General features: G+C 33.8%; 1 protein-coding gene across 16 annotated transcripts in view; it reads right to left on the bottom strand.

The window, feature by feature from the left end:
- Positions 1-304: 304 nt before the first annotated feature.
- Positions 305-17,267, bottom strand: part of Prpf4b (pre-mRNA processing factor 4B) — a 39,575-nt gene continuing 22,612 nt past the window's right edge. The window contains exons 7-21 of one of the 16 annotated variants that reach the window (XR_007346171.1): positions 15,274-15,347; positions 13,549-13,639; positions 12,787-12,934; positions 11,634-11,771; positions 10,706-10,859; positions 7,876-7,990; positions 7,138-7,289; positions 6,017-6,103; positions 4,635-4,915; positions 4,171-4,305; positions 3,612-3,657; positions 3,005-3,091; positions 2,680-2,752; positions 2,178-2,223; positions 305-485 (exon numbers count right to left, since the gene is read on the bottom strand). Coding sequence is in view for 1 of the 16 variants with exons in the window: in XM_015493972.2 (XP_015349458.1) it covers positions 4,712-4,915; positions 6,017-6,103; positions 7,138-7,289; positions 7,876-7,990; positions 10,706-10,859; positions 11,634-11,771; positions 12,787-12,934; positions 13,549-13,639; positions 15,274-15,347 (1,163 nt within the window). In the remaining 15 variants the exon portion in view is untranslated. Of the gene's footprint in view, positions 4,916-6,016; positions 6,104-7,137; positions 7,290-7,619; positions 7,782-7,875; positions 7,991-8,660; positions 8,785-10,705; positions 10,860-11,633; positions 11,772-12,786; positions 12,935-13,548; positions 13,640-15,273; positions 15,348-17,267 lie in introns of those variants that run through there. The other 15 variants (XR_007346170.1, XR_001504350.2, XR_007346176.1 and 12 more) reach the window with 15 other exon arrangements.

The following is a 17,267-nucleotide window of genomic DNA, read 5'->3' as shown; positions in this document are numbered from 1 at the left end:
ACCAATGAGCCACATCCCCAGCCATTTCTGTTTTTTCACTTTGAAATAGAGTCTCACTAAGTTACTTAGGGCCTGCTAAGCTGCTGAGGCTACCTTTGAACTTGTAATTCTCCTACCTCAGCTAACTGAGTCACTGGGATTGCAGGTGTGCAACACCACACCTAGCCAGAATACTTTTCAAATCATATCTATCCTTAATGAAATGGCAGCTAAGAAACCTCAGGTAAGAATGTTCGTAACTTTAAAGTAAATGTAAAATGCCAAACCTAAGCTAAGGGGGGAAAAAAATCAGCAGACAATATGCTACCAAGAGGCATTATTTTATTAAGTTTTCCAATAAGTCAATTGGGGACATATGCTGCTAAAATGCAAGTTACAAATCAAATAATACCATGAACAATTAGGACACACATTGAGTATTTTCAGAGATCAGCTTCCATATCTTGATTGCTAAATGGAAAGGTTCTTCAGAACTGTCCCTTACCCTATATACAGAAGGAGAAGAAAAATTAAGGATGCTACAATGGTATCTCAAAATAACTGGAAAATATCTTAAAGTCAAATTAGTGTACATCGTTTGACATGTAAAAAATAAAAACAAAAATCACAAATGAATTTGCTGGGGGACATTTTTATAAAGAATATAAAATATATGTTGAATATATTTTGGAACTAGCATACTATTAAAAAAACATACTTATGGAGCCCACTGTTAATGATGTCATTTTAACTGAAGAAGGTGTATTACATATTTGATTATGTGACTTATTTTGTATCTCCAACACTTAAGAGGACACTCCCTAATTGCTTAACCTAAATTTTAATGTACATGATTCCTGTTTCATTTCAGAGATTTTATTTCTACCTATATAGCTGGGAGTTCTTCTTATGAATGATGATGAAGTATGGGTAAAGCAGAAAAGAGGAATGCAAGTCTGGAACAAAACTGAGAACATTTCAATACCTCTATCACATACTATAAAACATTACATATTTTGTATTGTAAAAAATGTCCTTAGTGTTTATTTTTGTTAGGAAAAACGTGGTAGTTATAATGTCAAGATAAATATTACTTATGTTAAAAATACAACAAAATAGTCCAGCAAATAGAGTGAGATAGCCATTGGGGAATGAAGAAACAGTTTTTAATACAGATTTACAGATAAACACAAATATCAGGAGGATCTTATTTATGACAAGATGTTCCCCTTGCTCAAAATCCACTTATTTCTGATGATCTTTGAGAATAATCTACCCAGAGACAATGTACCTAAACTTCATATGCTTTCCAGTTCTCCTCCAGCTCTAGAAAGAACTACGACATCTTTGGAACTATGCTTAAGACTTTCACGAACTCTCAAGTATTTGATATTATTTTTGCCATAAAGTATAAGAAAGCTGAAACTTCATAACAGATACTTCTATTTGAAAATTATAAAGCTATTCTGAAACACGAATGCAGGTTTGTTAAATAAGATCATTAACTAAATGACTTCAATGTTACAGAGGTCTTAAAAAGTTCCAAATTTCTGCCTCAGCAAAATTACAAATTCAAATAAAACCATGTATATGTATGTAAGATGTTTTTTACAGGGTTTCTTTCAAGTAGATAAAAATAGGAATGCTAAATTTGCGAACATGAAAAACTAGTTATAACCTTTTTCATTTCCCTTAAGAAAAACTGACAATGGCTCTGAGTAATCTATTTTAAGACCATGACTGGAGCACTTGTTAAAACAAGGTTATTAAAGGTTAAGTAAGAGAATAGATTAACTAAAGGAGTTAAACACATTCTTAAAATTCCTGCTTCTACTCTTCTGTACCTGCTTAAAGCTGAAGATTACTTTTAGATGTATGCTACTTGGTGGCTGCTGTTTTTCTAATAATCCTTAGCATCTAATTTTTACAACCATGTGTTATGTGGGATCTTAAGCACCCAAGAGCCTTTTATATCACTAAACTTAAGTACTATTTTTATTTTAGAGGAGGGGTATAGGAGAGGAAGAGGCAGGAAGTATGAGAAAACAAGCACTTTACAAGATGAACACCACGATAGCACTACTATTCTAAATACCAAACACCAATGAAACCCAAATCATAATGCTGAAAACTAAAAAATTAGACAAAAACTAAATGGAGCCTTTTTTTTTTTTTTAAATCTTTTATAGGACAGAAACCTTAGCTCATGTCTTCTGGTTGTCATCATCTTCCACTGAGCTGCACCTAAAACACAAAGAACAAGTAACAAGCAACTTTGTTTTTTAAAGAACAGGTAATAGTTTTGAAGGTAAAAGATGAACTGTTTCTAGTGGAAATTAACTTACTTATTAAATAATTATATAAAATGAAGTCATGAAAATCACCAGAAGCATCAAAATGTCAACTATTTTGAGTGAAAATAACTACAAAAGACTTGAATATGCAGCATACTGTCACCAAAATAAAGTACATAATGGTGGGAAAATTACTATCCATATTATTAAGGTAGAAAAGCTGCATGTGATGCCTTATTTAAAAGGCTTCACTCTACCTGAAGATGAAAAAAATCACCTTGCTTTTATTTTAGTAAGTCTAAACCATGAAGAGTCGTGGTGTAGATTCAGAGTTGGCTTATTATATCATCTATCACCTTCCTGGCTGTGCAGTTCATTTCATGTCTTTAATTGGAGCAAAACCCACCAGAAGAATGCTGCTATTCTGATTTTCCATTCTTGAATGCACCAAAATGTGCATGCTTGTTGTAATTAGGTGCCTGGGTGAATAAAAAAATCCCATTTACAATTTTAAAATACTATTTAAATCCCTAAAATCTGATTGTTTTCCATATTCCTCAGGGAGACAAGCATTAATTTTACCCCCCAAACAGAAAAAGATTACATATGCTTTTGAAAATCGTATCAAGTTACAAATACGAATTCCTCTGTTTTGCAAAACCAAGCTGATTTACATGATTTTGTTTTAAATCGTTGCTAAATGTTTATCTACACATGCTGTCAGAAATAACCTTGTTAAGAAGGTGAAGCTGGTGTCTCAGCAAATCAGACCCCTTGCAGAAGGCGTTGAATGGCCTGTGCCCCGTTTTCCTTTTTCTCTTTCCGCACCATCAAAAGGAAAAGTGAGAAAATAGCAAAAACATTAGTTAAATCCTGCATTATACCCCATAACCTACAGGAATAATCTCACTACACTGAAAGCTGACAATATTGTGGGCTTTTGGGGGGTGGGGGATAAAAATAATTAGAATCCTAATTATTAATAAATTGATAAACTTTTGGCTAGATTTACTTCTTTCAACAATACTCTCAATTAAAGACTTCAGGATAAAAAGAAAGGTTGCTTTTAGCTATTTATGGTTTACCTGACTTACCAGCACTGAAGACAAAAACTTTTAAAAATGGCTACAAATGCCTTGTTCACAAAAGACTTTATTATCTAGTGATGCATACTGAGAACATACAGAAATCTGCATGGTCCACTTCACATGCAGTAGAACAATCTTCACTTTACAATAAGTGAGTGTCAACTGTTTATGCAATAGACAACACTTTAAAGTCACAATCTTAAAGAAAAGCTTCATTTACAAAAGAAATAAAAGGTAAAGAAGCAATTACCGCTTTTAAAAAGCAGCTGCTTTGTTCAAGAGTGGAAGGTTTATGCCTGTATTGAAAGACAACATGATCACAAATAATGAAAACAATGAACAAATGAAAAAACACTTTTACCATAAAGCAGTACACTTTCAAAATGACATACAAATAGTTAAAAATTTCATTATGTTGTCTATCTAACCTTTAAATATGAGGACTTTGAGAATTAGGCCTCAACATTTGTAATTAGTAAATGAAAACTATGCATCGTTTCTATGTCACTAGGAACTGTATTTAACAAAATGTATATAAAGTCTATAGCAAGTTGATTTTAAAAAAGTAAAGTTAATAAGAAACAGTACACTGAAGGCGCTCTATCCATCAAGCGCGTACTCTTCAAATTTTAAATGTGATGAACAGAACAGAAATTGTAACTATGCCACAGTTGCAATGCCAAAAAATAAAACAAGATCAGTTATCACACATGCAGGGAATTCTGCCACAAAGCTATTATCCCTCATTTGTCAATTATTCCAATAAAATAACATCTTAAAACACCAGTGATGTTGATGGTTTAGCTTACCTTCAGTGTACTGAATGTTGTACACAACCTGCTTTAAAAGAGGAGACCGTCCCTGCAGGCAGGCTCAAGAAGGAACAGACCCCTTTCGGCACTGACTACACCAAGGGCATGCTGCTGTGGCCTGCACACACACACCTAGGAAAACGTGAATATAAACAGCATTTATGCTGGCCATTTTATCTGAAGACCAAAATGAAGCCAATTCTGCTAAAAACGAATCAACCACCCAGTATTACTACTCATTTTATAACAGATGCTTTTGTCTTTTATGTGAACTGCAACCATATACATTAGCACTGTAATTTTGTGCAGTCTTGGCAATTAAAACAGTTCTACAGTGAAATTTCACATAAGACACAAAACAGATTAACTAACATTTCTAAAAGAAATATCACCCTTGGTGTTAATTCAAATATATCATGCTTCCTCAAATTTGCTGGAGAAATATTTATAAGTTTATATACATTAATAATAAACTGCTGTGAAATTTCTTCAGTCTTTGTATTTAATTACTCAAACCCTTGGAGTTTCTTCATCTCGTTTAAATTTTTTCCTGGATGAAAGCATGCTGTAGGGCCTGGTTGATGCTAATTCGCTTAGCTGGGTCCAACATTAGGATCTGGTCCAACAAGTCCTTTAGCTGGTGTACTTTTTTACGTTGGTCTTCAGGAAGTCGCTGGCACCCAATCAAGTCAGCCAACAGGTCCTTAGTTGGATTAATGGTGCTCATGACAGTAACTTTCTCCTAAAAATAATTTTTACAATGCGTATCTCTAAATAAATTACTAAACAAAAACGACTTACATCAGACTGTTTTTTTGTCTACAAAAATATTTAGAATATGTATATCAATCACAATCAACTGCTCTTTTAAAATTTATGTGGCTTTCTTTATCCTCTATATCTTTTCAATAAGTAATTCAGGAGACTGAGGCAGGAGGATCTCAAGTTCAAAGCCAGCCTCAGCAACATAGCAAAGCACTAGGTAACTTAGTAAGACATTGTCTCAAACAAAACAAACACCCCCATCAAAAACAAAACAACAACAACAACAAAAAAACCCCAACCAAACAAAATTCCCCCAAAACCAACCAAACAAAAACCCCAAATAAACAAGCCGACCAAAAACAAAACAAACCCAAACAAACAAAAAACCCCAAAAAATCTTAGATGGAAAAGCTCCCCAAGTTAGCAATGAAGACAAAGAGTAAAAACTGGTCAAACTGTACTTTCCCTACTCTTAAGTGGCAGGAAACAGACATGTAAACAAGCTGATAACAAACATGTGCTTTGACAAAGTTGTGCACACAGTACATGTATACAACATGTACTTTTGCTAAGGCTTGAATAAATTTTTTTCTAGGAGATGAGGAGGCAAATTGGCTCAGGGAAGTCTGAACCAATGTCCCTATCATTCAAGCGTAAAATGGTGGGGATAAAAGAAACTGCTGAAGGTGGAGTTCATACCAAAAAGAACTTTGTCATTCTGAAGAACTCAAATATCATAGATAGTAGGGAGCCAACAAAGTATTTTAAGCAATAAGAATTAGCATAATCAGATTTGTTTTCAGAAAGATCACTCTAGAAGCAGAACACAAGCTGAATGGGAAGCGAGACCTAGGAAGTGATCCAAGAGATAGGTGATGAAGGCCTGAATATGACCTATCACAAAAAGAAACTCATGATGATACTGAAAATCATCCTTTCATAACCTGACATATTTTATTGAGAAACTGTTTGACAGGAAAAAGGAAATTAAAAAATATTTTATTATTTTTTAAATTCACAGCTCCATGTACCACAGAGTACTCAATTCATTTAATGTAGCACACTTAAAAACACTTACCCTCTCTGTTACTTTATCAACTTCTACATACATGAAGTTCAGATTTTGATCAAAATGTTGGTCTTTGAATACACCTTTCCGAATCATCTATAAAACACGACAGAAAAATCTGGATTTTAAACTTAAAATTATAAAGCAGCCTTGGCCTACTAACAATATTTACATAAGTTTATTGTGTAGTCTCTCTTGCTATTAGGTATTAGTTTCTTGCTTTCAGAACTTATTAACATCTTTGGAAAAACTAATCCAAATGCTATACCTAAATTACTAATAATATGAAATGACATTTTCACAGTTACTGACAAACAATTGCTATGATACAGGTAAGATTTCATTAAAACAAGTGTCAACGTAACTAATTTGTGCAACTTATTCTAAACAAGTTCGATGTAATACAATTTGAACAATTCTAAAAATAATAATGGATTCTGATCCATAAGAAAAATCTGTTAAAATGTTTCAGGAATTCAATAAACAAGCTGAAATCTTAGACAGCTAAGATACAGAAAGCCCTCTCATATTTTCATAAATATCTTTCTCATAAATAAAGTTGGTTCCTTCATGTTAAACAGAAAACTAGTAGGATAGCTGAAGCACTAAGGGTGAGCTTTATGTTCAAAAGATATCCTAATAAGTGAATTTTCTTGGTATCCTCCTTTCCCAATGACTTCTAATCTTTAAAAGCTAATTATCAAGCTCAAAGTTCATCTATTCTTTCTCTGACCACCAAGCACTTCTTTCATTTTAACTAAACCAGTCTACATCTTTTTTCATTTTATCTCCCAAACATGTAACAAGACTGAGCTCCTTCTCTCCCCATCACTGAAAATATTCTTTTGATAGGGCTGGGGATATAGCTCAGTTGGTAGAGTGCTTACCTTGCATGCACAAAGTCCTGGCTTCAATCTCCATCCAGCACCACACACACACACAAAAGTTCATTTAATAGCGCTTGGGTGATTAGAGCCACTAATTTGAACATCAGAAACTTGAAAAGAGCTAAGGAATGAAGGTAGACATCTATCTGCCTCTCTAAAATCTTTTATTTCACAGCTATAATGGTAAATGTCACAAGTCCATCAGTCTATACAAAAATTTGAAAAATTAAGCTGATGTCCTACCTTATTTGGCATCTTTCCTTTGAGATCCATGGCGAGTTTCAACATATGGTTGTTGGTTTTGCCAGGAAATAAAATTTTTCCAGTGTAGAGTTCATATAAGGTACAACCTACAGACCACATATCTATACCATAGTCATAGCTTTTACCTATAACTGAAAACAAAATGCAAGTTTTTAATATATCAATGACTGACTTCAATTAATTTTTTTATTTCCATTAATAGGGGACTATCTTGACTTTGATTATAATCATAACTTGAACACATCAGTTTGGCAATTAATTTTGTGTTCTTCCCAACTAATTCTTAACGAAGACTCTTAAAACTTCAAAAGTAGGGGTATGGGAGAAGTGAAGGGTCAAAAAGAAAATATATATTCTTTTTTTCACTTCACCTTTGGTGGAGGTGCTAACCAACCTCAACCAAGGCAATAGGAAGAGAAAAAACAAAGGTCCCATACAATCCATAAATGTAATAATCAGACCTTGAATAACCAAGAGCAGTCTTCTAAAGTCGAGGATTTTCCACACCTGTTTTGCTACTCTTGCTTGACATGATCAAGACTCCTGCCACAACTACTTTCATTCCACCTGAGGAGGATGAACTTGCTATGGTTCCCTTCCTCATGAATGAACTCGAGCAGCTGCTGAAGTGTGATGGAAAACAGTGCTTAGACATTACATATGCTGTTTCCACCGCATATGATGGCCCAGGTCAAAGAACATTTTTGAGAAACTTACTGATCTCAGGAGCACGATAAAATCTACTGACAAGATAAGGTGTTATGTCATTATCTGCAACATGTGAAGCCGATCCAAAATCACAAAGCTTTAAAATCGTTTTTGATTCATTAACCTGCAAGACATTTTTTTAAGGAAATTTAGTTCGTGTCAGGAAAAACAAACACAAATGAATAATTAAAATGGCTTTAAGAAGTTTTATTAATTCCAATACTGTGAACAAGAGCCATTTATAAAAATTCCTATTCTATTTATAACTTAATTTTCCTAAATATGAAAAATTAAGCTCTCCCAAATATTTTATTATGATTAGTAAAAAACTTTTTTCAATGAGGAATCATGGGATAACACTAAATATATTTAATTTTAACAAAGAGCATTTAAAAAAGGGTAGGATTGAGAGAAAAAAATCTAATTTCAGGAGACAAAGCATCTTCTAGAAATCGCCTGAATACCTGAGTAGTCAAGTTGCTCTCTAAAGAAACATGAAAACATTTGTTAATAACTTAGATTTCAGTTAACTTTCAGCTGCCACAAAATTACAATGGCAATGAAAGCAAAAGGGTGATTCAGGTTAAATTTGGACTGGAAAAAAAAATTTTTTTTCCATATGAAGCTGGTCTAGATTTAGCAATCTAGCAATCATGTCAAGTTTAAAAATATCAAATCCCTTAAAATATAAAGAAGATATTAGTCAAGAAATGTTAAATATTTGGCAAAACTGATAAACACGAACTCTATATTAGTCATTTGTTCTTGTTTCCTTTGTAAATACTTTCACATACACAGTAACAGTGACATCTGCTGAGAAAGGCTGGAGCTGCTCCCATGACTGCTGCCACTCATGAGTCAGAAGCATGTGCAGGATTAACAAGTGAAGATAATTCATATTCCAGAGTCCCTTCCCCCCTTCAAAAGAGACACACACAAATTCCGAGTTGGGACTTGAACTTGGCCCTATTGTTCCCACCCCAAAGAAACATAACACTTTAGCCCTAGGGACTTTATAGGAAGGTATCATAAAATGTTTGGTTTACAGACTTGGCTATTGTAAGCAATATCCTCAGAACTAAACTATAACAAATGATTATTTTAAATTGCCATCAATTACAATTTTCTTTATTTTGGGAATCAGGAAAATAGATATCTTAAAAATGGAAAAATTCTTTTAAGAAGCTTTTTTAATATTGTGGGCTTGCTTTGTGCTAGGGAATGAACCCAGGGCTTTAGCATGCTAACTAAGCACTGGCTCTACCAACAGCCCCTCATATGAACGTAAGTGAGCTATACAACTTCTACTCCCTCCAGGAGGAATATGGTAGTTTCCCACACTGACCACTAAAACCACAGGCTAAAACATTGAGATTTTCATTAACAAACATGAGCTCCATGTGTTTTCTGGGTCTATTTTTTCTTCCTCAGAAAAAAGGAAAAGTACTCAGTTTCTAAAACCCTATACTAGTTTAGTACTAATTCAAAGAAAAACTAAGCACTAAAACCGAGAGCATTTAAGATATTGACAAGTGTCTTAATCTTTAGTCTCCACGGGTGTTCACTGTATAATTATCTTCTAAATTACATGTTTTGATGTGGATACTACATTTCACAATTAAACAGAAAGAAACATTTAAAGAAAACAACTATGAAGCTGGCTATGCAATTCAATTTTACAATCTGCTTAAAAAATGTACGTTCCATCTCACTGTAATTATTCAGCAACTCTAACCCCACGTTAAATTAGATAGAGTATTATTAACACAGTGTAAGCTCAGACCACATGTGAAAAAGGAATAAATATTAACAATCTGGAAGGAATAATCAAGATATTAAAAAAGAAGAAAAAGAAGCCTAAACTAAAGAGCCTAAGGAGTTCTGAAACTTTAATGTTAAAGTCATATTTTTTAAGAGTTTACTGTGTCATAGTTTAAACAGTTCCCAGTAAAGGACACCTTACATGTTTGGCCTTTTCTAGGGCTCTCTTGGATGCATTTAAGGTGTGCATTAAAATAAGAAAGAAAGAAAAAGAAAGAGAGGCAGAAAAGCAGAACATGTTGCTGGCAGAGAATACAGGAATTCTCCAAGTTGTGAATATGCTTACAACTGTGAACACCACAGAGCAAGGTGAAAAAGGGGCCAAGGACAGGTGTGTGAAAGTATTAATCACAGTACCATGAGGATGTATTTTCAAATTTCAAAAACACTACAAACATTGTGAAACCCATGTTGTTAAAACAGAAGTCACTAATAGTGAAAGTCAAACCTTCAAGAGATGCCTCTCAATATTACACCTAAAACCATAACTGAGCTTTTCTGTTTGGGCTCCAGGAGCCAGTTTCTAGAGCAATAAATAATACAAAAGCGGGGAGGGGGATTACTTCTAGGTACCTTTTAAACTCAGAACCATATATCTGCTCAAGAGAGGGTAATTCCCTTAAATATCCCTAACTCCATCCATTTATAAAAACTAAAGAACAAAGAAGTGAAAATTTCTTATTTCAAAACAGCAACATGTGTAGCAATTTTTAAAGATACCAGAAGAAACACACTATTACTACAAAAGCATTCTCGGGGTTATTGTATACTCTGAATCAATGAATCAGAAGAGGTGGTGGTGGGGGGACGGACAAAGACCCATTTCCTCTTTCTTCATAATTTTCTGTAAAACTTCAGGGCCCAATTTCCAAAAAAGGTACCATTTGGTCAAGTCATTCATAATTGGTGTTATTAATACTCTGACTTACATTTCAAAGATGTCTTTTCTGAAATAGTAATAATCATATTTCTATTTTAAAAAATGGATGTAAAAATTAGCCTGGTTGTTTTCACTTACCAGGATATTGTCTGGCTTGATATCTGCATGTAGGATATTGCACCTTTTAAGGAGTTTCAGTGCCAGGAACAATTGCTGACTATAGGATCTTACAGCTTTAATATGAAGACCAACATCCTTACCATATTTTTTTAATACCTCTCGTAAATTCATACTTTTAGGAGAGAAAAAACAAAAACAAAAGGAATTAAAATGCAAACTGGAAATATAAAAGGTAAAACATTTTCAAGTATAAGTTAAAATGAAGTACAAAACACGATTTACATTTAAAATATTCTGTTCCAGAATCCCCCTCCCAATCCTTGACAAAAATTATTTTACATTGAAATGAGAGCATGTCACACTGTGCATACACAACACAATTTCTCAAAGTCAACTTTCAAAATAAATAGAAGCTGGGCATGGTGGCACACATGCCTGTAATACCAGTGATGCAGGAGGCTGAGGCCTAAGGATGGCAAGTTTGAGGTCAGCCCCAACAACTTGCAAGACCCTGTCTCACAAAAATGAAAAAGGAGTGAGGATTCAGCTCAGTGGTAGAGTGCCCCTGGATTCAATCCCTAGCACTACAAACGGAAAGATGCATGATAAAATTCATATTTTTAGAATGAGCTTTTACCTTTGAAATCTCTACAATGAAACCACAGTTGAAGATAAAAACTATTTCTACCCAATCACTTTCACTATTTAGTTTTCAAAGACGACCTACAGACTACCTGAGATTAGTGCCAGGTACACAGTATATAGTCAACTATTAGTTTACATATTAATTATTGTCAAGAAGTTAACCAAAGCTAAAAAAACAAAAACAAGAAATGACTGAAAAACACTAATCAAATACCCAGAAAATTGTCACAGCACTGATCTAAAATGAGTTTGGTAGAAGCTACATTTTTTTAAATTTAATATATAGGCTCTGACATTGTACCTGAGAGGCTCAAATACGAGACAGAGATGCTGCTTGTGATAAAAGTGCCTGAAGAGTCGCAAACAGTGAAATTTGTCATCTGGATCAGCATCATTAAGTTTTTTCAAGAACTCTAATTCTTTTAAACCAGTCTTTTGCCTGCAATGAAAAAGAAAGTTAGGCCTAAACTAAACATACACAGAATTTATGAGAATAACATTTGCTAGACCCAATCTGATGTACCGTGCAACCATTGGTGATGTGGATAAGTAGTGGGTTTTTTTTTTTTTTTTTGATGGTGCTGAGCCACCAAACTGAGCCATATCCCCAGCCCAGTAGTTTTGTATTTTTTAAGTACAAATAAATCTAAGTTTCTGTATCATTTACATAATAGTTTATTATTATTTCCATGAGTAGAGTGAATTTCCAGAGTAATCAATGGATAAACAGAAACATTCCCACTCTGCTTGAAGGGAATCAATATTGCACGTTTTAGCTCAAAATGTCTTGATATAATTTTTTAAATCAAACTACCCTATAGACTAGTCTTCTCTGTTGTACACAGAAGAAGCTGGGACTTCCCAACAAAACACCCTCTAAGACATCAGTAAAAATCCACAACTCTTGTAATATTTCAAAACCAGAAAGCTGACATTAATCCCAGCTCAGAGTGTGGTATAGATTATGTACTGAAACACAAGTAAGGCAATTATCTATTCTATTAAAGGAAAAACATAAGATACAATAATGCCCACCATTTGCTAATAAATCAGTTTTTATTTTGTCACCATATATTCAGTGACACTTGATATGATCTTTTCATTTCTCACCCCTGGTCTTGAGTTAAGATAGTCATAGCAAAAGATGTTGTATAAAGTAAGCAGTAGAAGGTATGTGCCTACGATTGTACTAGTGCACATAGTAGGTACTGAAAAATTAATTATTATAATTATTACATAGTAGACGGTACTGAAAAATTAATTATTACTATGGTTCTAGTACTTTACACATAACAAATTTAAAAATCCAGTAAAAGAGAACTGTTTCCATTACTTTAAAAAGGCAATACTTATTTTAAATTGTGTCACATTTTAAAAAATATTAGAAAAAATGCTCATTCATAAATATCTGTGTTAATATTAAAGGCTCCAACTCATTTGTCTCCTGAACTTACATGAGCTCATTGTTTCTGATGATCTTAACAGCCACTTCTTGGTTGGCTCTTGCATTATCTCTGGCTCGTACAACATTACTGAATACACCTTGCCCAGTGTAGCCGTACACATTGTAACGCTTATCTAGGACTTCACCTATGTTCACACCTAAGAAAACAAATTAAAAATTTAGAGGTCTTACCATAATAACGAACATAAAACTGGAAACACAAAACAATCACTTAAAAATTGTGTAAAAACTGTACTATGCGGTTTTCTACAAGAGGGAAAATCAGGATTTGAAAGTCATTCTTTCAAAAATGTGGATAGAAGTTATATGCCCATTTAGATAACTACAAGAAGAGTTTCTGTTCTAACACTGAGTAGGGAAGAAATGTTCCATGAAACATTTTCAATTGTATTCTTGCCTATCAAATACTGCACTACTGGCATTCAAAGTTCCTTCTATGTCATTTTTCTTGGTTTCAGATCAAGAAAAGCAAGTGATGGACCCCTTCCTTCTAAGGCATTATCTTGTGGACAAAAATTATTTTGATTAGATTTAGGTTGTATATCAAGTCTTTATATCTCACCTCAATTTGCGATGCTTCTTGGCTGCTTACTAGAATACAATAGGGATTCATGGAATAGGTGCATGTGCCATACTTTTAAGTGATGGTACTGTGATGGGATTTTTTGAAGTTCTCCAACAATATGTGACTACATCAGGCAAAGTGTTTGGTTACAATAAACTCCTAAGTTAATAAGAAATGTGAACTTACGATAATAGCCTTCTGCATCAGTCCAGTTATCTCTGAGGTTGGGATTCTCTTTGAAATCTTTTCCAATGCCAGCAGCCCTAAGTCGAGCACTCTGAAATTAAGGAGACATACATTATTTACTCACGTAATCACACATTCAAAGCACTTTCTTTATAACTAACAACAAAACTAGCATTTTATCGAAAATTAAATAAATACAATATAGCTAAAATAGGATTACCAAATTGTCTTATATTACAACAAAACTCTGGGGAGAAAAAAATAACAAAGAATCCTCAAAAACTAATGAGTATGATTAGTTCATTATTTAAAAAAAAAAAAACCTCAAAAACCAGATCTGCCTTTCTTTAGCTGATGTTATAATGTCCAACTCTTTCCTACCAACTTTAACCATTTCTTTCACTGCCCTCTCCATGAAGACACTGTGTTCTTTTCACTTATGCATGAAATGTATGACAGTTGTTGGCTGCACCAGTTGAGCCTATCTGGAAAATTAATCTACTACTTGGGATCAATCTTCTTTTGAACTTTGCTTCAATAATAATAAAACAAAAAAAAGCAATAGCTTTTGGCATATGAACAAATATCCAGAAGATTCTTTAATACTGCTATAGTTTGGATCTTCAGTGTCCCCTAAAAGGCTCATGTGTTGAAGGCTTAGTCCCCAGGGCAGCACTATTAGGAAGTCTTTAGGTCACTGATGACAGGACTCCGAAGGGAAATGTGGAATCCCAGGCCCTCTTCACTCCCTTCCATCCTTCCTGACCATGAGGTGAGTGGATCTGTTCCACCATGTATGTGTACATGCTGTATCGCCTAACCACACACAGGGCCATAGCAATGAGGCCATGTGACCTTGGACTCTCCAAAAGTGGCAACAAAATAAACATTTTCTAAGTTGGTTATCTCAGGTATTTCATTATAGTAACAGAAAGCTGAATGACACAAGTAACACCTAGGCAAATGAAGGGTAACAATACTTCAGTTGGTTCAATACTTCATTTGATCCTCTCTTAATCCATTTTTTGGTATCTCTTATAGTTTATACATCACAGATTACTGGAGGCAATTGCCAATGAGTTCATACACTAATTCTACACCATTAATTTTCCCTATTGTGTTTATCCTCCCTACTTCCTCTTACAAAGACCTCATATTTCTCATATCCTTTTAAATTTATATTGAAAATGGCCTCACACTTTTGAGTGCATTGATAGTTGTTCTCAACTGCATACAACACAGAAGTCTAAAAGTAGACAAACAAAAGGCCTGGGAAATACTGACATCACTTTATCTCACCTAATCACCACATGTAGTTGTTTGATGCATGACTTTCATGAAGCTCTCAAATTACTCTGTTGTGCTTGCTTTAAAATTTTGATACAAATTCAGATTTAGAGGAAAGGTACTAAACTAGGTACCCTTCACTCAGATATTAACATTTATTATATTAGTGTTATACTCATTTCTGTGTGTATGTAAACAGACACACACATATTTTTACTTTGCGGCACTGGAGATCGAACCCAGGAGTACCCTACCACTGAGCTACACACCTTCTTTCTTTCTTTAAAGATGGTCTTGCTAGGCTGCTGAGGATGGCCTCAAACTTGTAATCGTTCTGCCTCAGCCTCCTGAGTCACTGGAATTACAGTTATGTCCTGCTTCATACATACATGTATTTCTTATATATATTTTACTGTAGTTGATTTAAAAATTACTTACATCAAAATATGCAGCAAACATATCGTCAGATTCTGTAAACATATCAGGTGCTAAAAGTTTTTTCTGAGATGAACCTTTAAAAAAAAAAAAAGAAGCCTTAGTATTTGAAAGATGAAAACATACAAATTGAAATATGAGTCAATGGAAAGTCAGTTAATAGTAGTTAACTTTGGCCACTGTTAAGTTTAAGTAAGCAAGAGCTGAACAATTTTGTATTAAAGTGAAAGTATTCTTTTAAAAACAAACACCTTCCCACCCCACCCCCGCCAAACAAAAACTATTTTAAGGGGCTGGGTTGTAGGTCAGTGTAAAGCACTTGCCTAGCATGTGTGAGGCACTGGGTTTGATTCTCAGCATCACGTTAAAAAAAAAAAAAAAAAAGTAAATAAATCCAATAAACATCTATCAACAACTAAAAAAATTTAAAAAAAATATTTTAAATTTGTACTTTAATAAATCCTCAGGGATTAATATCCCCACTACAGACAACATATCAATATCAATCTGTATATATTTGTTTCCTAAAAATATCCACAGAAAACTGCACAAAAATAAACCCCATGACCTCAGGAGGCTGAGGCAGGAGGATTATAAGTTCAAAGCCAACCTCAGCAACTTAGCAAGGCCCTAACCAACTTAGTGAGAAGCTGGCCAAAATAAAAAATAAAAAAAGGGCTGGGGTGGCTCAGTGAAGTGCCTCTAGGTTCAATCCACAGTATTTAAAAAAATAATAAAATAAATAAAAGCAATAGCTTTTGGCATATGAACATATACCTAATTTCAATTACTATACAGAAATGTGAATTAATTAAAACTACAATGTGATATCAGTTCTCACCTATAATACTGGCCCAAAATCAAGAAGTATTAAAATAATTTGCCAAAAGGCTCTGGATAAATAAGCACTCAGACACTGCTTACGGGATGGCAAAACTGTACAACTCTTAAGAGCAGAGTTTGACAATAAATTGCAAAAGTACTCATGCACTCTTGTAACCCACAACCCCACTTCTGGTGAACTAATGGAAAACAGTGGTCAAGCATTAAAAATGATTTAATGCACAATATTATTTTTTTTTTAATTTTTTATTGTTGGTTGTTCAAAATATTACAAATTTCTTGATATATCATATTTCACACTTTGATTGCACAATATTATTAATTAGTATCCACTGACAGCCAACTAGACACAAATATCCAGTGTTAGAAGACTGAATAAACTATGAAACATGCTCTAGAAAGAAATAAGGAAGACCATACAGATGTGTAGTTAGTATGCTTTTTTGTATGCGCAGACAGGATATAAAACACTCAAAGGTCTTAATAACTTAAAAAACAAAAAACAAACGTACTTTCTAAAGATCAAAAGCAAAAAGACAAAACCTAAACCTAAAAAATTCCTAAACCTACCAAATTGGTGGCATATCTATAAAGAGGAGAATTATTTTAAGTGATTTTAAAAACAAAGAATTATGACTATATACCTTAGGATATGGTATAAGGACAGAAAGAATAATTATTTAATAATGGTAATTCATACTCATGTCTCTAAAATTTAAATATAATAACCTATAAGTAACTATGCTATGCAAAACAAGGTTTTCATTGTAAGAGAAAAAAGAATACTAAAATCAAAAAGTTACCACATAAAGACTGGGTTAAATCAAACCCACTGTGGTTTCTGTATGGCCTGTTTTTACACTTTTGGGAGGGAAAGAGAAAAATCAAGAAGACTATTTTTGGGCAAATTTAAATTAAACAAAATTCAAATGTCACTGTACATAACAATATTTTTGCTTGTTTTGAACACAGCATGTCCACTGATCAGTGCATTGTCTGTGGCTGCTTTTTGCACTCCAAGAGCATAATTCAGAATATGGAAAAAAGAGGGCAGAGAAGTTTACAATGATGTATCTACTACTTGACTCCTTATACAAAGTTTGCTGGCCCTTGTTCTAGAAAGTAAGAAAGCTCTTTTAAATACTAAAACAGTT

The sequence above is a fragment of the Marmota marmota genome, unplaced genomic scaffold (genome assembly GCF_001458135.2).
Source record: "Marmota marmota marmota unplaced genomic scaffold, marMar, whole genome shotgun sequence".
In the NCBI taxonomy this organism is placed as follows: Eukaryota; Metazoa; Chordata; class Mammalia; order Rodentia; family Sciuridae; genus Marmota; species Marmota marmota.
The sequence above is the reverse complement of the archived record's forward strand: the minus strand, read 5'-3'. Positions and strand labels throughout refer to the sequence as shown.